Source organism: Pan paniscus, chromosome 2 (genome assembly GCF_029289425.2).
Source record: "Pan paniscus chromosome 2, NHGRI_mPanPan1-v2.0_pri, whole genome shotgun sequence".
Lineage (NCBI taxonomy): Eukaryota > Metazoa > Chordata > Mammalia > Primates > Hominidae > Pan > Pan paniscus.
The window spans coordinates 37738295-37758910 of NC_085926.1; the positions used below are offsets into that span (position 1 = coordinate 37738295).

Below are 20616 nucleotides of genomic sequence, written 5' to 3' on the forward strand. Positions count from 1 at the left end.
TGTGTCTTATGGTTGTTTTAAGAAAAGAATGATAATTGGTGCATAACTCCCAAGTCACATATACAGACCGGGGTCCCTGTGTGCCCCAGGAAGGTCTTTGTGGTTTCTTTGGCAGAGATGAGCAAAGGGTACCCTTGGAACTGTTTTCTGTGGAGTCCTCTACCTTACTGTTTCTTTGAGGGTTTAACCAAAGGTGGCATTTGAGTGTAAGCTCCTTGCATGACAGGCAAGCTGGGTAGATGTAGGTGGGGACACCACAAGACACCTTGCCTGTGGAGCCCCTCCTGCCCCACAGGTAGAATGTTGAATGCACTAGTTCTCTGCTATCTGTTTCCACGACAGAAGCCAGGCTGCCCTTCTGCCCCACAATCAACCTGTACCACTGGCTTGAGGTTCTGGCTTCTCCCCAGGCCACAGTTTTTCCAGTCCCTGTCTTCTTCCAAATTCTTTCTCCATCCCTGCTTTGGCGCCATTTTCTGGTTATCTGGATCAGTGTCTTTGAATCTGAGCCCACAGGAAGACCTCTGCCTGCCTCTGGCTGGGGGGTGATTCCGGAGTCTTAGCTGTGCTCCCTTATACCCCTGCCCCTTTCTCCTTAATTCATAAGCCAGATATTTACCCCTTCCCCATCTCTCCATCAGGCATCCTCTTTCAATGTTTAATGGTTTTGATTCCAAAACGACTTCATTTAAGAGCAAAGAAAGAGTTAAAAGCAACTCATATGAAGGGTTTGAGGGTTGTGGTCAAGGCAGGAAGATGCCTATAAAATGTAGATCAGATGCCTTCTGTGGAATGCCAGGCCTAGATTTGCTCTACACAATTAAACAGCTTTATTTATCCTCAACTCTTCGTGAACATGTCAATATCAATATCCAAATATCTGGCTCTGACTGCTTGGAAACCACAGCACACAGCTTGCGTGTGTTGATTACTGGCAAACTCCATCATTTCCCACCATCCACCATGATCTGCAAAGAATCCTCAAGAGAGACCCTAGTCTGTGTTTATGTGGGTGCCTGGGATGGAGAGGTATCTAGTTCAATGATAAAATTTTTGTCTGGGCTACATGGAATCATGGAATTTCAGTTCTGCCCAGTCCCTCTTAAGGCCCAGCCATTATCATCGAAAAATCTCCAAGTAAGTTGTGTTGTTTCTTCCACAGGACAGTTCGTCTGTCATCCAGTTCATGTCCCGCGCCAAGGTCAAGGTGGATCCTGCCCTAAGGGTGGTGGAAATAGCTCATGGGAACCCAGAAGAGGTGACGGTGAGTCAGCCACCCCAGGACAGCCCTCCTCAGAGGGCAAGGGAAGCTGGGTGACTTGGAGACCTGGAGCTGGAATTTGAGGGTCAAGACAGTCTCTGAGCCAAGATGTTGGGTTTGTGGCAGACCCAAGACTATGCCTGCCTTGGCTTCCAGGCCCCCCTGGAGAATTTCTGTGGTTCGTTCTTGTGATAGCATTGTCCTTTAGGATGCCATCATTATGTGAACATTTCCTGCTATGATTGTCCAAAGGGAAAATGGTCTGGAAGTACCCCCACCTCAACAGAGTTGGATTTCCACTGTGGAGCCAGGACTATTTATATCTTTCTTAGACCTTTCCTAAGACAGACCACATCTGCCTTACCCGTCACATTACTCCATGGGTAAATACTGTGTTTTGGTTTGGTTTGGTTTGGTTTTTAAGAGACAGGGTCTCACTCTGTCACTCAGGCTGGTGTGCAGTCATAACTCCCTGTAGCCTTGAATACCTGGCCTCAAGGGATCCTCTCACCTTAGCCTCCAGAGTAGCTAGGACTACAGGCACACTACCATGCCTAATTTTTAAATTTTTTAAATTTTTTTTGTCAGGATAGGGTTCCCCAATGTTGCTCAGGCTGGTCTCAAACTCCTGGTTTCAAGCGATCCTCCTGCCTCAGCCTCCCAAAACACTGAGATTACAGGCAAACACTGGGTGTTTTAAAAACAAGTTGTTTGAATGACTTAAAGAGATTACATCCAAATTGCCAAGACCTAGTAACTGCTCTTTAACTATTTACCACCCCCTTCTCCTCCATAAAGTGCAGTTGGTACCAAGGCCTCAGAGACACAGGAGGGTGTGGCAAACCACGAGGCTGAGAGTGGAGGTGTGGGAGAGGCTGGAGGGAAGCTATGGCCTTGGAATTTTATTGCCTTTTATTGTTGTTCTTGCAGGAGCAGGGGGGTTGAGGGAGGTTCATCCTGTATTTGACGCCCACACTCAGATCCCAGGGGAGTAGAGGAGGAGACAGTAGCCGATGCACTTCTTTTGCCAGTGAGCTGTGCAATGATGCTACCTGTCTGCGTCCCCTTCTGTGGAATTTACCCTCTCTTAGAACAGTCAGTGTTGCTGTGACACATTTACAAAAGTGATAAGTTTATAATGATTATGTGCTTAGAAACTGTTGTTAACTTACTCTCTGACAACAGTGGAGACACCACATGTCAAAATGTCAGAATGGGGTTCAAACCAAAGACTACTCTTACAAGACCTTTGTTGGGAAAGTTTCATATAGAAAATAAATGCTGGGCAGGTGGATCACCTGAGATCAGGAGTTCAAGACCAACATGGCGAAACACTGTCTCTACTAAAAAATATAAAAATTAGCCAGTCGTGGTGGTAGGCTCTTGTAATCCCAGCTACTTGGGAACTGAGGCAGGAGAATCACTTGAAATCCGGAGGCGGAGGTTGCAGTGAGCCAAGATCATGCCACTCTGCTCCAGCCTGGGCAACGGAGTAAGACTCCATCTCAAAAAAAAAAAAACCCAATAATAATAATGCTTAGGACCTCAATAAAACTTCAGTCCTGTCCATTTTTGGTGAGCAAGAGATGAGAACATCAGTGAGTCTGGGATGAAAATGAATTCCTGAATGAGTGAGGGGTTGGGCATTCCCTACTCAGTGAAGAGAATGAGTGTTCCATGCAGACTTTTATGCTCTACCCACAAGATAAGTTGTCCAAGCACTATTTTTGTTTGTTTGTTCGTTTCTTTGTTTGTTTGAGAAAGGTCTTGCTTTGTCACCCAGGCTGGAGTGCAGTGGTGCAATCATGGCTCACTGCAGCCTCCACCTGTTGGCTCAGGCCAGGCACTAATTTTAATAATAGAAACCAAATGGAATGATGCTGGGTCATTTACTACTTAGGGTCAGTTTTTCTGGCAGGTCAGATATTTGGAGTTGGCGTTTCCCTTTTCTTCCCTGCCTTCTGGCCATTTAACTGCTAATTCAGACCTCCACCTGGGAAAGTGAAAAAGAAAAGTGGTTCCCTGCTCATTGTCATAGTTCTGGTTTAAAAGTTTTATAGAATGAAATACATGCCCAACATGAGAGGTTTAGAATGTTCTGGTAAACCACAGTGTTAATAAGTGGAAGCTAATGGAAATAGCTAACAGGTTTTCTACACGTGGAATCCCTTGTGTAGATGAAAAAAAAAAAATCACTGGGCATATTGCCTTCCATTATAGGACTAGACTGTGGGATCCAGGAAAATGTTGCTTAACATCTCGTTTTTGGATTCCAAGTCATCTATACTCCCCCAAAATACCACTTCCATTAATTACTGTTCCATTTTGAGCACTATGGTGATATTTTCATTATCAAGAGTTCTTGGGAAGAGGCTGAGAGTTTTTTTTTAGCACTCCTAAGAAAAAATTAACACACATGGGAATTCCACAATGCCCCTTCTCCCTCCTTTCCATGACTTTGCCTTTTCAGTCCATGAGCTACAATGAAGTTCTACAATCTGTTGTTCTCAATTTTCCTGGCAGGAAAAAAAAAAATCTTTTCTGAGTGGGAAGGTTCGCCTTTTTAGAACAAATACGTTCTTCCCTGCGTGATTCTTCTGAATGCCTGGCCTTCTGTCAACTATCAGTCTGAAGGGGAATTTCCATAGAGCCTCGCCACCAAATTTAAATTAGGCAAGTTTCAAAGATTTTAGATTAGGCACCAAATTGTTATGGCCTTGGAAGGAACAGGAAATGTACTTGCATTTGGTATCGAGTGGGGAGGAAAACAATCAGATTTTTAACCACATAACGTGTGCACAGTGGTAAATTTAACTGATGGAGAAATCAAGCAATTTTCCTGTGATCTTTTTTAATAGGAGTTTTAAAATGCATTTTATATTGAGTAGTTATTTCATGTTTTCTTAAAACAATTATTGTATTGAACTAAAAATAAACTAGGTAGTTTGTTCACATAACAAATCTACATTCAAAGACATGCAAACAAATTTTCCACTTAGTCCATTTTTCTGTTCTCAGCATTACTACAAATGCCTCATTCTGTTATCACGTTGAATTCTTCAGCATTTTCTATATCATTTCCAGGGCATCTCTGGGAAGTAGTGATGCCTGTCTTCCCTCAGAAGCACACTGATAACCCCAATATACCCACAATTCACACTTTTTTCCTTCTCTGAGGTATGCTGTTTTTTGGCAAAACAGAAAAAACACACTACTAGGATATGAAAAACTTCATTCTGGGCCTGGTTAGGTCATAAACTACAGAACCTTAGGTCATATATTCTCACCGGGCGCTTGTTTCTCCACTGCAAAAAATAATTCATATTTGCTTGGTCCTTTGTAGTACTTTACTGTTTCATTTATCTTCATGATGACCCTTAAATTTAAGTAAGGTAGTATTATGCTCATTTTATAGAAGAAATTCAATCTCAAAGAGGATACAGTCTCCCAAAGATCCCACAAGCAGTAATATATTAGGCAGAGCTAAACTCACACACACTCACTCAATATCCTAATATTGGTACATGCCATGCTAGTAAGTGTGCTAAAATGGATGAAGCGGCAATTTCTCAGGTCCCTTCCAATGATCCTGTCCTCTGCTTCTACTTGATATTTTTTCTCTCTTTCAACTAGCATTAACATCCGAAATTGTATATAATCACCACATTTCATTTACCATGGTTTTTTAATTTAATTATTCTTTAAATTTTTCTATTTCCATGTTAAATCCAGAGAAATTGTTACTTTTTGGAAAGTTTCTACTGCTGCCTGCCTCTAAAGGCCACGAGACTTACCTGTTTGTTTGTCAAAGCAGAAATGCCCAACATTTTGTAAACACTAATTTTTTTATAACTGTAAAGATGATTATTCCATACTTAAAACCAATTCAAAATAAAATAAATCCTCAATACTTCTTATTCCCTAGGGTAGTAATTTTAATTAGATTCTATTGATTCATTATTTTCTCCTGTGTGCCTTTATTTGGGAAATACTGTTAGATTACCTTGCTATCGAGTCTCTTTCCCTAACAAGAAAATGTCAGCCTTACGAGTCAGGAAAGCTTTTACTTTCACTATCACATATGAAGAATGAACTAAACACCTAACTTGGAAAGTAAAACTTAAATGAGGGATTCAGGACATTTCCCAAGGGGTCATCTGACCAATTTAAGAGTTGGTATGATGTGCCTAAAATAGCAAATTAACTCTTTTACTTATAATAAAGGTGCAGATGTACTGATTAGACATGCTGACATGTACATATAAAATATGCCTAAACCAAATTAAAAGAAAACAAAATATATTCCATGGCAATCTTGAAAAGTCAGGGAGCTCAATACATATTAAGAGTATGCTCTCAGCCAGGCGTGGTGGCTCACACCTGTAATCCTAGCACTTTGGGAGGCCGAGGCAGGTGGATCACAAGGTCAAGAGATCGAGACTATCCTGGCTAACATGGTGTAACCCTGTCTCTACTAAAAAATACCAAAAAAAAAAAAAAAAATGAGCTGGTTGTGGTGGCGGGTGCCTGTAGTCCCAGCTACTCGGGAGGCTGAGGCAGGAGAATGGCGTGAATCCAGAAGGCGGAGCTTGCAGTGAGCTGAGATCACGCCACTGCACTCCAGCCTGGGTGACAGAGTGAGACTCCGTCTCAAAAAAAAAAAAAAAAAAAAAAAAAGACTATGCTCTCACAATGAGAGCATTAAACATTTGGTAATTAACATAATTTAATATGCCAAAAATGAGAAAATAGTCAGGATGAGGGATGAGGAGTACACATAGGAAATTTTTGTGATTTTCTTCATTTTGATTGTATTGCTTTGTTGTCTTCAGGAGGGAAGATTTTGACTTCAAAAGTAACAAAATATTTAAGAAGGGAATTCACATCTTTCTGTTCTAATTGGTATTCTTGCGCTATTTTCTCAGCAGTCCGTGTTTCTGGATAAAGTTTGTGATTGTTAAGAAGTGTCAGTGCTTCTACAATGGAAATTTTGCCTTTGGGAATGCTCTTAATATTTTATCATATCAAAGTGGTGACCTTTCAGCAATCTGAATTCCTTTGGCTCTTGATGTGTTTCAGCAGCTTTTACCTGCGCGGAAGACACAAGATCTTTGGAATCAACATATACATCTTTTAGAAATGACAGCAGCTTGTCATCTTTATGAGCAATCTCTCCCTTAATTTCTGGATAGAGACTAATCTGCTCTCACAGGAGGCTGTTGGTAGAGGGGTGCCTGGGAGCAGGAGAGGGCTTCATCTTGCTGATTTCCCATTCTGCTCGGTTCTCTCAGTTGAAATGCCTGATCCTGCGAATCACTGCAGCCCCCGTCTCATAACATGATGCCCTCAGGTTTATGCCACATGTGGGAACACTGGCACAGGAAGCCTCCAGGGCGTCTGGAGCATGCGCACATGTCCTGTGATTCTTTATATCTTTTATTTTTATGCCATGGTACAAGTTGTGCTTTACACAGCATTTGGGTGAATTAACTAGAAATATGTCATAGATTCTTGAGGCTTTGCCTGGTTCACTAATGACAGGCTCCAGGGCGTTTCTCAGGGAGCGTGTTAGCATGTTTCTAGGACCAGCCACATCAGCCAGACCTGGCTCTGTACAGACCCAAACCTGAGAATGCCATGTGAGACCTGTGTGACTGCAGAATCAAAGTGCTGGTTGAGAGGTGCCAATTACATGTTGAATTTCATCTTCAACCCAACTCTACTTACCTTTCAGGGAGTGATTAGGGGGTGAGAGGGGAAAATGCAGAAAGTGTTGTTTGAGGCCCACAGAAACTATAAAGATGAAGAACAGGAGAAACGTAGTTAATCATGCCCTGGAAAGCTGGCCTGCAGAAAGAAAAGGAATCTATCTCTGAGAAGGCCTTCAGAAAGAAAATGAGTAGGCTCCGGAGACGTTCATCTGTCTTCGTGCAGCCATAAAAAGTTATCAGGTGAGGCTGAGGGGTGAAGGCGCTTTCTCTGATCCCTGAATTGGTTACTGAGGCCCACAGAAGAGGAAAGGACCCCTGAAGCCAGAAACTCCCCCAAGGCAAATCAAGACTTTATGGAATCAGCTCTGTTACTGCAAGACATCCCCTCAAACTCCCGTCTCAGTCTGTGTGAGAAGCGTGCATGAATTCTTGCTATTTTCTTGATATTTTCAAATAGCAGAATACATGATAAACTTGTAAGTCCACAGATGAGTCGGTAAGCTGCTGCCATATGGAGCATGCACCAGACTGAGGTCTTTGGTGCCAGCTGGAAAGACTGGCTCTGTCTCATTTCAGCAGAATCAGAATGGATTCGAAGGCTATCCAGTGGAAGTGCTCAGAATTGCGCTGGAAGGCTGGAGAACCAGACCAAAAATCAGAGGGATCTGGAAACCTGAGGGCTATAGGCTGCGTCCAGGCGCAGGAAGTCTGGCATGGTGTCCTGGACACTGGACACAGCTATCCCTGGCTTCTCTCTACCTCGTGCTCTGGAGTCAGGCAGAAACCTTTCTATTTTCTGGAGTTGCTGAGAAGGTTCAGTGATACCAGCATGAAGCTCCTAGAAGAAGGGCTGGTGCATAGCTGCTGCTCAGGGTGGCACAGCCCCTCCACAGTCCTGCCCACATGTGAGTTGCCCCTTCACACCACTCCCTAACACTGCCCCCACCAAAGATGCAAGCCTGGTATCTCAACCAGAGAGGCATCTTTCAACATGGCAAGCAAGATTACTCCAAAAAAATGCCACTTACCATTCCTTTGGTGTACTGCTTCTAGAGGCAAAGTTTACCGCTTTTACTGTCATGAAATAGACTGTGACTTGTTATTTATCATTTATGTGACCAATTATAGTTACAATCATGTTCCATGTGACAACAGAATCTTTCCCCCCTTGAACCTCACATTATGCTGAGATGTAGGATGAAGAGGAGGGTTGTTGAAGGGTCATCACCGCCCCCATCCTATGCCATCAGCAGTGGGTGGTGAGTAGTTCTTTCTCTTCACCCACCTCCCCACATGTGAGAATTAAGCTCTGACCATCAAGAATTGAGAAAACTCATGGTATAGTTTTCCAAACACACGAGTCATATTTTCTAATGGTCATCATTTGCTTATTTGTTTGATGAATATTTATTGAGGGCTTGCTAAGAGCCAGGCACTGTGCTAGGCACTGGGGACTCAATGGGGAACAAAAGAGACATGATCCGTGCCCTCCCAGAGCTGGCCGAGGGGGCAGCAGTCAGCAAGGATGCAAACAAGAATTCTATTTCCAGTTGAGGTTAGTCCCCAGGGAGTAGCCTGCTTTAGATTGGGGGTCGAGGAATGTTTCTCCAAGGAAGCTGAGACTGGCAGATGAGAAGGAATTTGCTTGCCAAGCATGAGGAAGAATGTCTCAGTTGGGGAGGAGAGCTGTATGGAGCCCCAAAAGGCTTGGCCTCTTCAAGGCACTGAAAGACCAGGTAACAGGAAGCTGGTTAGCAGTGAAGAGAACCATGGTAGACCTAGGCAGGGTCCATGCCAGGTAACACCACTGGGCAGTTACAAAGGAAAGCCATTGAAAGCTTCTGTTTGGAGCAGGGAATGGCATGATCCAATGTATGTTCTTTAAAAATCATAGGCCACTGTGTGGATGGTGGATTTTAGGGGCAAGGGTGGAAATAAGGAGCTGGTTAGAAGGCTGCGATTTTCACCTGGCAAGAGGTCAGGGTGGCAGAGGAGATAGAGCAAGTGGACAGTATGTCTATGTCAGTGAAGGTGCGGTGACCGGTGCCACTCACACGTAAGGAATGCTCATCCTGGAGGGCTGGGAGTGATCCAGTGTCATCTCGATGCAAAGCCCCTTGCACAGCATATCCACGGTGGCACTCTGCTAATAGTGGCTGTCATTGCATAAATAGATGGCCAAGGAGATGAACCACATGAAAAATGAGCCTCCTTCTCCCCAAATCCTCAAGTCCTGGTCAGTTTACTCTAAATCAAAGTTTCCAGTCATCATCATGAGTATGATCATCATCATTATTATTTTTAGGCAACAGAACCCATTTCTAAATTGAAATATGCTTTGGTTGACTCAGGGGTGAGGTTCCTGGAACTCCCTCTTGGTGGCTTCCATACCCCCTCACTGGACCCGTGGGCTCTAAAGAAGCCACTGCTATGGAAAGTTGTATTCTCAGAAGGTTGCCCAGTCCATCAGAGGCTTTCACTAGATGCTAGTTATAACCCCAGTAACTATGAACAAGATGAAATTTTTACCCTCAAGACTTCCACAGCCCCAAACAGGTCAACACACATACACACACACACACACACACACACGTGCACACACATCACACCCCTGCAGCACTGTATGCATACGTGCCCAGAGTATCTGTGCTGAAGAGGTCAAGACAGGCTTCACAGAAGGAGTGACCCCCGAACAAGTATTGAAGGAATTTCCCACGTGGACAAGGAAGATCAGGCATTCAAGATGAAGTCAGTTGGTGTCTTGGGCTGGATTCTCAAGAAGCAGACCCTGAGATGAGGGCATCATGTAAGCAGTTTATTTAGGGAGATGCTCCTAATGAGACCCAGAAATAAATGGGACAGGATAGGAAAGAGGAGAAGGGAAGCAAGGGTGAGATTTTAGGGACCATCTTAGCTCCACCCTGATCTTGACCTCGGAGTTGGTCCTGCCTGGAAGCAGGAGAGCTGGGGTCTCACACTCCTGTATCTGCCAGTCATTGGTTGGGGCTGTTCCAGAGGTAGTAACCCCAAGCCACTTTACCCTCTAAAAGTGAGGCAGGCCTCTAGAAGTGAAGGCATGACAAACCTGGGGGCTGGGCAGGCCAAATCAAGAGAGGGGACCCAAAAGGATCTGGGCAGAGAACCGAGTCTTGGCCACAGATGGAAATGTTCTGCACTCAGAGCTTGGGTGCTCTGCTCAGTGTGCGTGTCCGTGTCCCATTAAGATGAATGACCTCATTGTGTGAGGTGTGCTCGAATCTGCTGAATTCCTGTGAAGTGCTAGGCATGTGCTATGATTACCTCCTGTCACTCTGACATCACCCCTGTGAACTAGGCACTACAACTTCCATCTTCTGTTGAAACAGAGGCTCCGGGAGTGAAGGAGCCTGCTGGATGCCCCACAGCCGGTCAGTGGAAGAGGAATTTCTGGCCACAGCTCTGCCTGTTGGCGAGCCCTGAGTCTCCCTTGACCCCTTACCCCTCTGGCCTGTGCTGTCCTGTAGCCCAGAGCCCACACACAGAGCAGGTGGGAGGAATCGCATTCCTGGGTGGTAGACAGCTGACCCTCTGTCTTAGGAGTGACCCTTGGCTCTAATGGCCTCAGGAGCACATCATGCTCAGACTTATTTGGTGGTCAGTTGGCTTTGGAACTCTTCCCATTGTGTCCTGGTCCTTAACTAGATGCACAGATGTGCAGTCAAGGGGAGAATGAAGACTCCTCGGGATTCTCCATCGCTTGAGGTAAATGAGCTCCATCCCTCTCTCTCTCAAGAGCAATGTGAGGATTATGGGTAGTAGTAGATAGTAAACCTCTCAGCATGGTGCCTCGTGCATAGTAAGTACTCTACAAATGTGATCCATTACCAGTAACAGGAATTAGAAAGCCCAGCTCATTCCTCTGCAAACTCTGACAGAGAAAGGGATTTTGGAAACATGACACCTGGCAGGCATGGGGCATGTTTGACATCTCTGTTCATCACAGCACAGACTTACAGTGCCAGTCTTGCCAAATGTACAGTTTATTTTCTGTTCATTTATGTCGTCTCCGTAAGTCTCCCTGTGCCTCTGAACTGGCTTGCCTTCTAGGCTGAGTTCTGAGAGCCATCTGAGGCATGGTTCTGCTGAAAACATTTATTCCAGCCCCAACCACCCTGTCTCCCTCCTCCCTCCCCCACACCTGTACTGGCTATTAGATGGAATCAGAATCAGGTGGAAATGTCATCTCACTGTCGCAGATGTTATTCTCTTTCCACTTCTTATTTTATATAAATTCCTTCCTTCTTTTGAGACAAGTGTGTGATGTTGACTGCAGAGAGCATCTTGCCCTTGTCATTGACCTTCAGCTGGCCTAGGTCTGGAGTTGAACCTCCTCTTGGATGGTATTGACCGAGCTGTCCCTCCGTCTCTGGAAGCCCTCCATCCAGCAGAAGCCTGGGTGAGATGTACTGCCATTGTGATCATATTCTCAGGCCTTGTGGAGACATGGGCATTGCCAGCTGTTACAGTAGGCATATTTGCATTGATCAGAACATAAAAGTTTCCAGAAACACAGAAGTGAATCAAATAGTGTGGTTTAGGTTCACCCACTGCCTCAGACTGGAAGCTGGCTTCTGGCCACTCCATGACACCAGCTTGGCAACCTCAGGTGCGTTAAATTCTACAGAAGCAGGCAGGGTGCCAGTGTCTGGACCTGTCTCAAAGGCCTGTTTGCCCTCCTCAGAGGCCCCCTTGAGACAGATCCTCATACTCCTCATTTTCGTCTGTTTTGTTAGTCAGCGTCCAGTGTGTGAGCCCTCCAGCCAGGGTCCGCACCAGGCCATCAGCCATCCCTTCACTGGCCAGAGCTCCTGCCTTCCCCAGCTCAGCCTGCTACGACCCTCACAGCCACTCCCCCAAAACCAGCAGACTTCTCCTCCTCCTCAGTCAATCTTCTCCTTTCACACCACCTCCTTTCTTACTGAAAGCATGGATCTAACCTGGGGAAACCATTTCCCCCGCAGCCCTCTCACGGGGGCTTTTTCCTTGTACTCCCACATTCAGTTATCTCTTCTGACCTAGATTCATTTTGCAGTGTACTTTGCAAAATGCAAATCACATCACTGCCCTGCTCAAAATCCTCCAGTGGCTTCTCATTCCTCTTAAGGTAAAGCATGGAGATCTTACTGCAGCCTCCGGCTCCTGTCTCTCCAGCATATCATGAACATCTTCCTGCTGCTTCTTGTTCATCCTGTTGGCTCCAGTCCACTGGCCAATGGCAGTGTCTCACCCTTGCCAAGTTCACTCATGCCAAAGGGGGTTTGCACATCATGTTCCCTCTCCTTGGAATGATCTTCCCTCCTTTGTTTAGCTGGTAAACTTCTGCTTGTCCTTTCACCTTCAGCTCAAATGGCTCCTCAGGGAACTCTGTTCACTCCCATGCCTCTATCATGAGGATCTTTTATCATCATGAACTTCTCCTTTGTAGCACTTCCACAGTTATAATGTTGCATTTATTTTTCTAATTGACTAGTAGTCTCTAGAAGCTGGAAGTTCTGTGAAAGCAAAGACTGCCTGTTTCATTCATCAATGAATTTCCACAATGTCTAGCACATAGGAGATACTGCAGACACATTTGTTGGTTGGTTGGTTGGTTGGTTGGTTGGTTGGTTGGTTGGTTGGATGGCTGGCTGGATGGATGGATGGATGGATGGATGGATGGATGGATGGATGGATGGAACAACGGACAGACGGATGGACAGAGTAGATGGGCAGGTTGATTGACAGATGGATAGGTGGTGGATGGGCGGATGGACAGATGGATGGATGGCCAGGACTCCCCCAAAAGATATAACATTTGCAAATATATTTTTGAAGGAGAGAGAAAATAATCACACTCAGAGACTCCACTTCAAATCCCACATCTCTTTTGTTGCAAACTGAGTCGTGTTCATACTTCATCTGATTTTATAGCAGAAATGATGTTGAATGTATTAATTTGTATATTCATGAATCATATAATGAATCAGTGCCTTGGTTCAGGTGACAGGAATGCATGCATTCATGTCTTTATTGTATACAAATCACAGTTTACTGGAGTCCGTAGACAGGAAGATTTATCATTACCTTAAAGATTGAGAAGGACCTAGAACTGGGACTCTGAAATATACAGCTTTGGTTTTAAAACTCTGTTTTGTTGGAGCCATGGGTTCCCTTGAGTTTGTTCAGGGCTGCTGAGGTCAGATTAGGGAGGAACAGGGCTTAGAAAGAGGGGCTGGGTCAGGTGCAGTGGCTCACACCTGTTATCCCAGAACTTTGGGAGGCTGAGGCATGCAGATAACTTCAGCCCAGAAGTTCAAGACCAGCCTGGGCAACATGGCAAAATCCTATCTCTACAAATAATAATAATAAAAATTAGCTGGCTGTGGTGGTGTGTGCCTGTAGTCCCAGCTACTTGGGAGGCTGAGGTGGGAGAATCACTTGAGCCCACCTCAAGTGATTGAGGCTATAGTATAGGTTGAGGCTATAGTAAGCCAAGATTGTACCACTTCACTCCAGTCTAAGCAACAGAGTGATACCCTGTCTCCAAAAAATAAAAACAAATGGGGGCTGAGTAGGCTGGGTTCTAGCTGCCCACCTAAGAAGCTCCATTGTATACATTGGGATGCTATAGGAGGTTGAAAATCACTATGTTTCCAAGAGCTCAGAGAATGATTAATTCTGCTGAAAACGGGAGTAAGGCAGGCTTCTTGGGAAAGCAGATATTGGAGCAGAGTCTCTCCTTTAAAAAAATAAAATGGTTTTACTTGCCTTTAAAATGCTCAATTTAAAAAATAGTAAAAAGTAGAAAAGAGAAATAATATTCATAATATCAAAAAAACACCTGTTTACTTTAAAGGGTTTCTACTGTATTTCTGCAAAGCTGAAGTCTTCTATGTATTAGATAATCTTTTTATTTTTTATTTTATTTTTTTGAGACTCACTGTGTCGCTCAGGCTGGAGTGCAGTGGCACAATCTCAGGTCACTGCAGCCTTCACATCCTAGATTCAAGTGATTACAGGTGTGCACCACCACACCCGGCTAATTTTTGTAGAGACGGGGTTTCGCCATGTTGGCCAGGCTGGCTTGAGCTCCTGGCCTCAAGTTGATCCACCCGCCTTGGTCTCCCAAAGTGCTGGAATTACAGGGGTGATCCACCATACCCAACCTATTTATTTTATTTTATTTTATTTTGGACGGGGTCTTGCTCTGTCACCCAGGCTGGAGCGCAGTGGCACAGTTACAACTCACTTCAGCCTCGCTATCCCATGCTCAAATGATCCTCCTGCCTCAGCTTCCCAAATAGCTGGGACGACAGTTGCATGCCACCATGCCCAGCTAATTTCTGTGTTTTTGTAGAGACAAGGTCTCACTATGTTACCCAGGCTCATCTTGAACTCCTAGGCTCAAGCAACCCTCCCACCCTGGCCTCCCAGAGTGCTGGGATTATAGGCATGAGCCAGCATCTTCTGATTTTTTAACTTAGCATAATAAACATCATTTTCCCACATTATTACTATGTTTTCAAAAGTATCTAAAATTTGGAAATCAGGCAAAAAGATGATTACATATCCTTTCAGTGTCATACTGGAGCATCCCCTCGCCCCTTTCTACTCAAAGTGTGGTCCACAGACCAGCAGCATCAGCATCATGGGGGAGATTATTTGAAATCTAGGCTCTCAGGCCCCATTCTAGACTCTAATTCAGAATCTGCATTTTAATAGAGTTCCTCATGTGATTCTTATACACAGTAAAATTTGAGAAGCACTGGTGGAGGGCCCAAATTCTGTAAAGTTACCTATTAACTTACAGAAGGCTGGTAAGTTATAAATGACTCTTGCCAGTAAAGATAAAAATGATTTCTGTTTGACTGAAAATATCCCAAAGGTTAGAATTTATTGCCTTGTAGGGTATTAGCCAGTTTTGTATTTGATTTAGTAATCTGATTTCAGTAATTTTTTTCCTGTGTCTACACATTTTTTTCTGGTCTTTTTAAAACTAGCTTTGCCACCCTGCTGACTTCCTCAATAATAAATTAAATAAATCTTTGACACGTATTCACTATATATTTGTATGAGAATCATGTTTTTAACTTTTTGAAAATTATGCTTTGACAACCAGCTTTACTGTCATCATTTTTAATAGTTCTGTGGTATTCTATTTTGTGATTGACCATAGTTTACTTATCTATTGCCCTAATGTTAGACACTTAGGATATTGCTAATTTAGTACCAATATAAATAATTCTGCAGTGAACATCTTTGAGCATAAAACTTTTTCCGTATTTTATATTTCTTTCCTTTGAGTAAGTTTTCCAGTACTGAATTAATGGATCAAAGGGTATGAACATTTTTATTTTATTTTTTAATTTTTTATTTTTTTAAGACAGAGTCTTGCTCTTTCACCCAGGCTGGAATGCAGTGGTGCCACCTTGACTCACTGCAGCCTCCACCTCCTGGGCTCAAGTGATTCTCCTGCCTCAGCTTCCCAAGTAGCTGGGACTACAGACATACACCATCACACCTGGCTGATTTTTGTATTTTTAGTAGACACGAGGTTTCACCATGTTGGCCAGACTGGTCAAGTATGAACATTTTCAGATGAGCAATAATGAGCTTGTCAAATGGACAAGGATGGAAGGGCATTCCAGGAGGCAAGAGCAGCCTGCAGAGAGGCTGGGGACCACAGAGGAGAGGCCTCTAACTGGCTAGAATGTAAATATGTGTCCTGGGAGCAGCTGGAAAGGCAGGAAGGAGACCAGAGTATGAAGGCCCTGGTGTCCTGAATTAGATGCTCAGCCTAAAGGAAAGTCATGGATACTGTAAACCGAGAAGTGACATGATGAAACCTGTGCCTTAGAAAAACAACTCTATCAGCAAGGAGGCCTTTCCAAGCCTCCTGAAATAGTGCTGGTGAGAGAAGACGAGATGTGAGCCAGGAGGTACCTGGGATGGAAACAAGAGGATGGAGAGAAAAGTTGTTTAGAAAGGTGTAGGGGCTTAACCAGGATCACCCAGCTCATTGGTGGTGATGACGGGACCTGATCATCAGTGCTTCTTGCCTCTCCATGTCGTCCATGCTGCTGTTCCTTCCTTGGAGTTTTGTTTTTTAATCTAAGATATGACTTCTTAGAGCTACAGGACACTCAGCTCATCACTCACAGATGAGTTTGAGAGTTGTGATGTGAGAGAACAGGCTCTGCCAAAGCATGGAGCACGCATCCAAGGGGATGAACAGCATCCCTAAAAATAATAAGAGATGAAGCCCACATTCCGGGGAAGTGACAGGGCATTCTTGTGGAACTTGCCAGACTAAACTGTAGCTGCTACTTTAACCTCTGTGTCCACAAAACCAGACCTCCAACGTGGCTTTGCTGGTATGCAGATTTCAGTGTCCCTAAGAAGCCATCTGGGTTAGCACAGGGGGCTGGGCTTTACAGCTAACCCCGCTGAGCTCAGTGTCTCAGTCTGATTCATAGTCAACAATAAGGTTTAGCAGACTTTTCTCACACCCAGGTGCTTTCACAGAACTGCCACATTTCCCTATCAGACCCCCATTTCACAGAGGAAGAGAAAGGTGGTTGCCTACGGTTGCACCAGGACCAGATTAAAGCCAGCGCTCCTCCCTCTCCATCTTTCCTAACAGTTCCTCACAGTTCATCTGTACAAGACACCATGAGAGATTCCAAATGCAGGAAGTGATTTGATCCACAGCTTTTTAAGGGCAGGAACCCAAAGACATGAGTCTGTCTGCCTTTAAAGATGAGAGCTGCTCATTTGAACTAGATAGAAAATAGTGGATTTAGGATGACAGACTTCAGAGCCCACTCTGTCCTACCACCTCCTACCAGTAAATGTTCTTCCCTGAGAATTGCCTATTATCTGAAAATTGCTCTTTTTAATAACCCCAAGCTGGAAATAATCTCCATGCCTATCAATAATAGCATGAATAAATAAATAGTGGTATGTCCACACAGAGGAATACTGTACAGCAGTGAGAGTGGACATGCCACAGCCTGGAGCAATTTCCCAAACATAACAGTGAGAGAAAGAAACCAGATACATGCCTGTAATCCCGGCACTTTGGGAGGCTGAAGCAGGTGGATCACCTGAGGCCAGGAGTTCGAGGCCAGGAGTTCGAGACCAGCCAGGCCAACATGGTGAAACCCTGTCTCTATGAAAAATACAAAAATCAGCCGAGTGTGGTGGCATGCGCCTGTAATCCCAGCTTCTTGGGAGGCTCAGACAGGAGAATTGCTTGAACCCAGGAGGCAGAGGTTGCAGTGAGTTGAGATTGCGCCACCGCACTGCAGCCTGAGCAACGGAGCAAGACTCCGTCTCAAAAAAAGAAAGAAAAGAAAAGAGAAAAGAAATGAAACCAGGTACTGTAGTTCATACAGCATCATTCCATTTATAGCAAGGACCCAAAAAAGCAGGTGATGCTAATCCAAGCTGTTAGACATCCTTGGTGGGGGTGGGGACTGGAAGGAAGGGGGAAGGGAGCTTCTAGGGAGCTGGTCACCTTCTGTTTCTTGATCTGAGTGCTGGTTACACACATGCATTTAGCATTTGGTATGTGAAAATTCAGCGAGCTGTACACTTAGGATACCTATACTTTTCTCTATGTATATTCGACTTCAATAAGTAATTTTTAAAAAGTAAAAAGAGCTGGGAGTGGTGGCTCATGCCTGTAATGCCAGCACTTTGGGAGCTGAGGCACAAGAATTGCTTGAACCCAGGATGCAGAGGTTGCAGTGAGCTGAGATTGCACCACTGCACTCCAGCCTGGGTGACAGAGAGAAACTCTGTCTCAAAAAATAAAATAAAAACTAAAAAGTAGCCAGCCATGCACAACCTCAAAAAAAACTCCCTACGATGATGCTAACAGGAACACTCCATTTGTCAAGGGCGGACTCTGTGCCAGATGCTATGCTGGGGACTCTGTGTGCATTACCCCTTTTCAATTTCTGGGAAGGCACTGTTCTGCTCCTGTCTTGCGGATGAGAAAACTGAGGCTCAGAAACTGTGGCGGCCTGTGTGTCCATTTGCCTCATCCCCTGGCACACGCGCACACTCTCCTACCCCAGCTGCGGGAATGGAGGCAATGAAGTAGAGGTGGTCTCATTTTCTTTCCTTATCACCAGGGAAGAGCCAGTAAGTAATTCATTCAGTTGACAGGTAGCCTATAAAGAAGGCCACTGTCAACTAGGCACTGCAGTGTGGTGATGACAAGCTCAGATTTGGGGGTTTGGGGTTGGCTAAGAGCTGGGTTCAAATCGTGACTGTGCATTTGAACTACACAATCCAGAGCAAATATCCTCTCTGGACCTCCATGTTCCCCTCTGTAAAATGGGTGTGGAAGACCTCATAGGGCTGTTGTATGACTTAGACAAGAGATTGCAAAAAAAGCATAGAACTGACACAGACAATATTCAATAAGTGTTAGAGAGGGATGGAAGCCAGGCCCTAAAAAGGTTAAATAAGCAGTGCTAGGCATTATAACATCAGTATCGTGCCCAGTCACTGCTTGGGCTTGAGCAAGGGGCTGGACCAGTGGGCTTCAGCGATCAGTGAGGCTTCTTGACAGAGGATTGAACTAGGTTTAGAAAAGACTTTCCCAAAGGGGAATGGACATTCCAAAGAGATGGCAAAGCTTGGAGAAAGACCTGTGGTTGGCCAGCCTGTCTGGAGCCAAAGGAGAGAATGACTGCCCAGAGCTGTGATTTTTTTGTCTTTTGCAGTGAGGAGCTTAAATGGGACAGTGGTGTATTGGGGAGGGTTATTTGGTAGCAGAAGACGCAATAGATGCTTTGAATTCTGCAAAACCAAACTCCCCTGTGACCAGTGGGGATAAAGCAGAGCCGAAGGGGACAATCAGAAGTGAGCACTGATACATGTTTAACAATCAGTTCTCTGGCAGGAGGGTCGGGGTGCCCTGATTTGTTTGCCAAATACTCCCACCATAGCCCATTTCAAACTGCCATTGCAATGTCACTAGGTACGGAGTTAGGAAGAGATGCACAGTTGCCTCTCATGAGCTGATATGAGCCAGTTCCACATACCACTGGGTTTCAGGAAAAGTTGGGAAAACTTGCCTCATTGGAACATGGGCTCCAATTGCTATGGCTCCCATGGGAAACCACAGTACAGCCTCTCGAATGAGTTTCTCCAATGTGCTAGGCCCTACCATGAGACCCAAGACAGACTGTGTCCTAACTCTAGTGGGGTCCACAGTCTACTGGGGAAACTGGCATTAATCAAATCATTCCTCTAAGTGACACATTGAGCTGAACACTTGGAAAGAAGAGCTGCCTTACATGCAGAGCACTCCTGTGTTCTTTGTTTCAAAGCTGAAACAAAAGGTCCATTGTCGTTATCTGTTCTGAATCAAGAACATAGTGTGTCCTCTAAGTTTTTCAGTACACTTTTGTTCACTTCATGATATTTAAATCAGGGTTGTTGTCATTACAACCCTTTCAAGACCTAGGGCTTGGATTTCAAGTGCCTTTTCAGGTGCCAGTGAAAAATCCATCAGTTTGCAACCAGAAAATCGTTCAGCGGAGCTTATGTATTTATTTATTAGTAACAACAGTCTGGATACTTCTCTGTAGTTCTCTCCAAATGTCAAGCCCAGGCTGGGCTCCATCATGCTCTGCGCACTTCTGTTTAGGAAACGTTTTCAGCTGGCACTGTGGCTCATGCCTGTAATCCCAAAACTTTGGGAGGCCGAGGTGGGTGGATCACCTGAGGTCAGGAGTTCGAGACCAGCCTAGCCAACATGGTGAAACCCTGTCTCTACTAAAAATACAAAACATTAGCCAGGCACCTGTAATCCCAGCTACTTGGGAGGCTGAGGCAGGAGAATCGCTTGAACCCAGGAGGTAGAGGTTGCAGTGAGCCGAGATTGTGCCATTGCACTCCAGCCTGGGTGACAGAACAAGACTCTGTCTCAAAAAAAAAATAAAAAAGGAAATGTTTTCACTGTTGCGTTGCCTCCTAGGTGGTCTTCGAGGCCCTGCACAATCTGGAGCCCCGTGGCTACGTCGTGGGGTGGATCATCGCCATCAGTTTGTTGGTGGGAATCCTCATCTTCCTGCTGCTGGCCGTGCTGCTCTGGAAGGTGAGTCTGGTGATTGCAGGTCCCCCTGGGGTCCCCACTCATAGATGCCCAGCTCTCCTGCCTTTCCAGGGAAGAAGGAGTATCCTGTTAGAGCTTCCTTCATGGCACCGGTACAGCGAAGGACAGTGACCCTTCAGGCAGGGAGTGGAATCTTGGCTCCCCTTGAGGCCATTCACAACTGAGGATTTGGACCACTTCAGAGTGAAGGCAAAAGTCTCAGTTCTCTCTTCTCTTACCTTCCCTTAGAGCCCTAACATAGGATGGTGAGAACCTAACTCCAAAACAGAAGTCTGGGGAGCAACTGCCAGGAGGGGGCGATTTCCCATTTGCTTAAAAAAGATCAGAAGGCGAACTATAGAACAATTCTTCCTTCTTTTCCTCTAAGGAATGTGAGGAAGATTTCTGACCAGAAAACTTGAGTAACTGAGATGGGCTACAGTCCAGAGTAGCTTCATCATAACTTCTCCCAACCTCATGGTAGTTCATTTGGAGGTGGCCCAGGGTGCAGA

General features: G+C 44.9%; 1 protein-coding gene and 1 pseudogene across 3 annotated transcripts in view; one reads left to right on the forward strand and one right to left on the reverse strand.

Annotated features, from left to right (window-relative positions):
* Positions 1-20616, forward strand: part of ITGA9 (integrin subunit alpha 9) — a 369289-nt gene that overhangs the window by 333701 nt on the left and 14972 nt on the right. For all 3 annotated transcript variants that reach the window (XM_034956118.2, XM_034956120.2, XM_034956121.3), the window contains exons 26-27: positions 1163-1264; positions 19988-20107. In XM_034956118.2, coding sequence (XP_034812009.1) covers positions 1163-1264; positions 19988-20107 — 222 coding nt within the window. The remainder of the gene's footprint in view (positions 1-1162; positions 1265-19987; positions 20108-20616) is intronic.
* On the reverse strand, positions 4087-19993 carry LOC117979624 (NADH dehydrogenase [ubiquinone] 1 alpha subcomplex assembly factor 4-like; annotated as a pseudogene).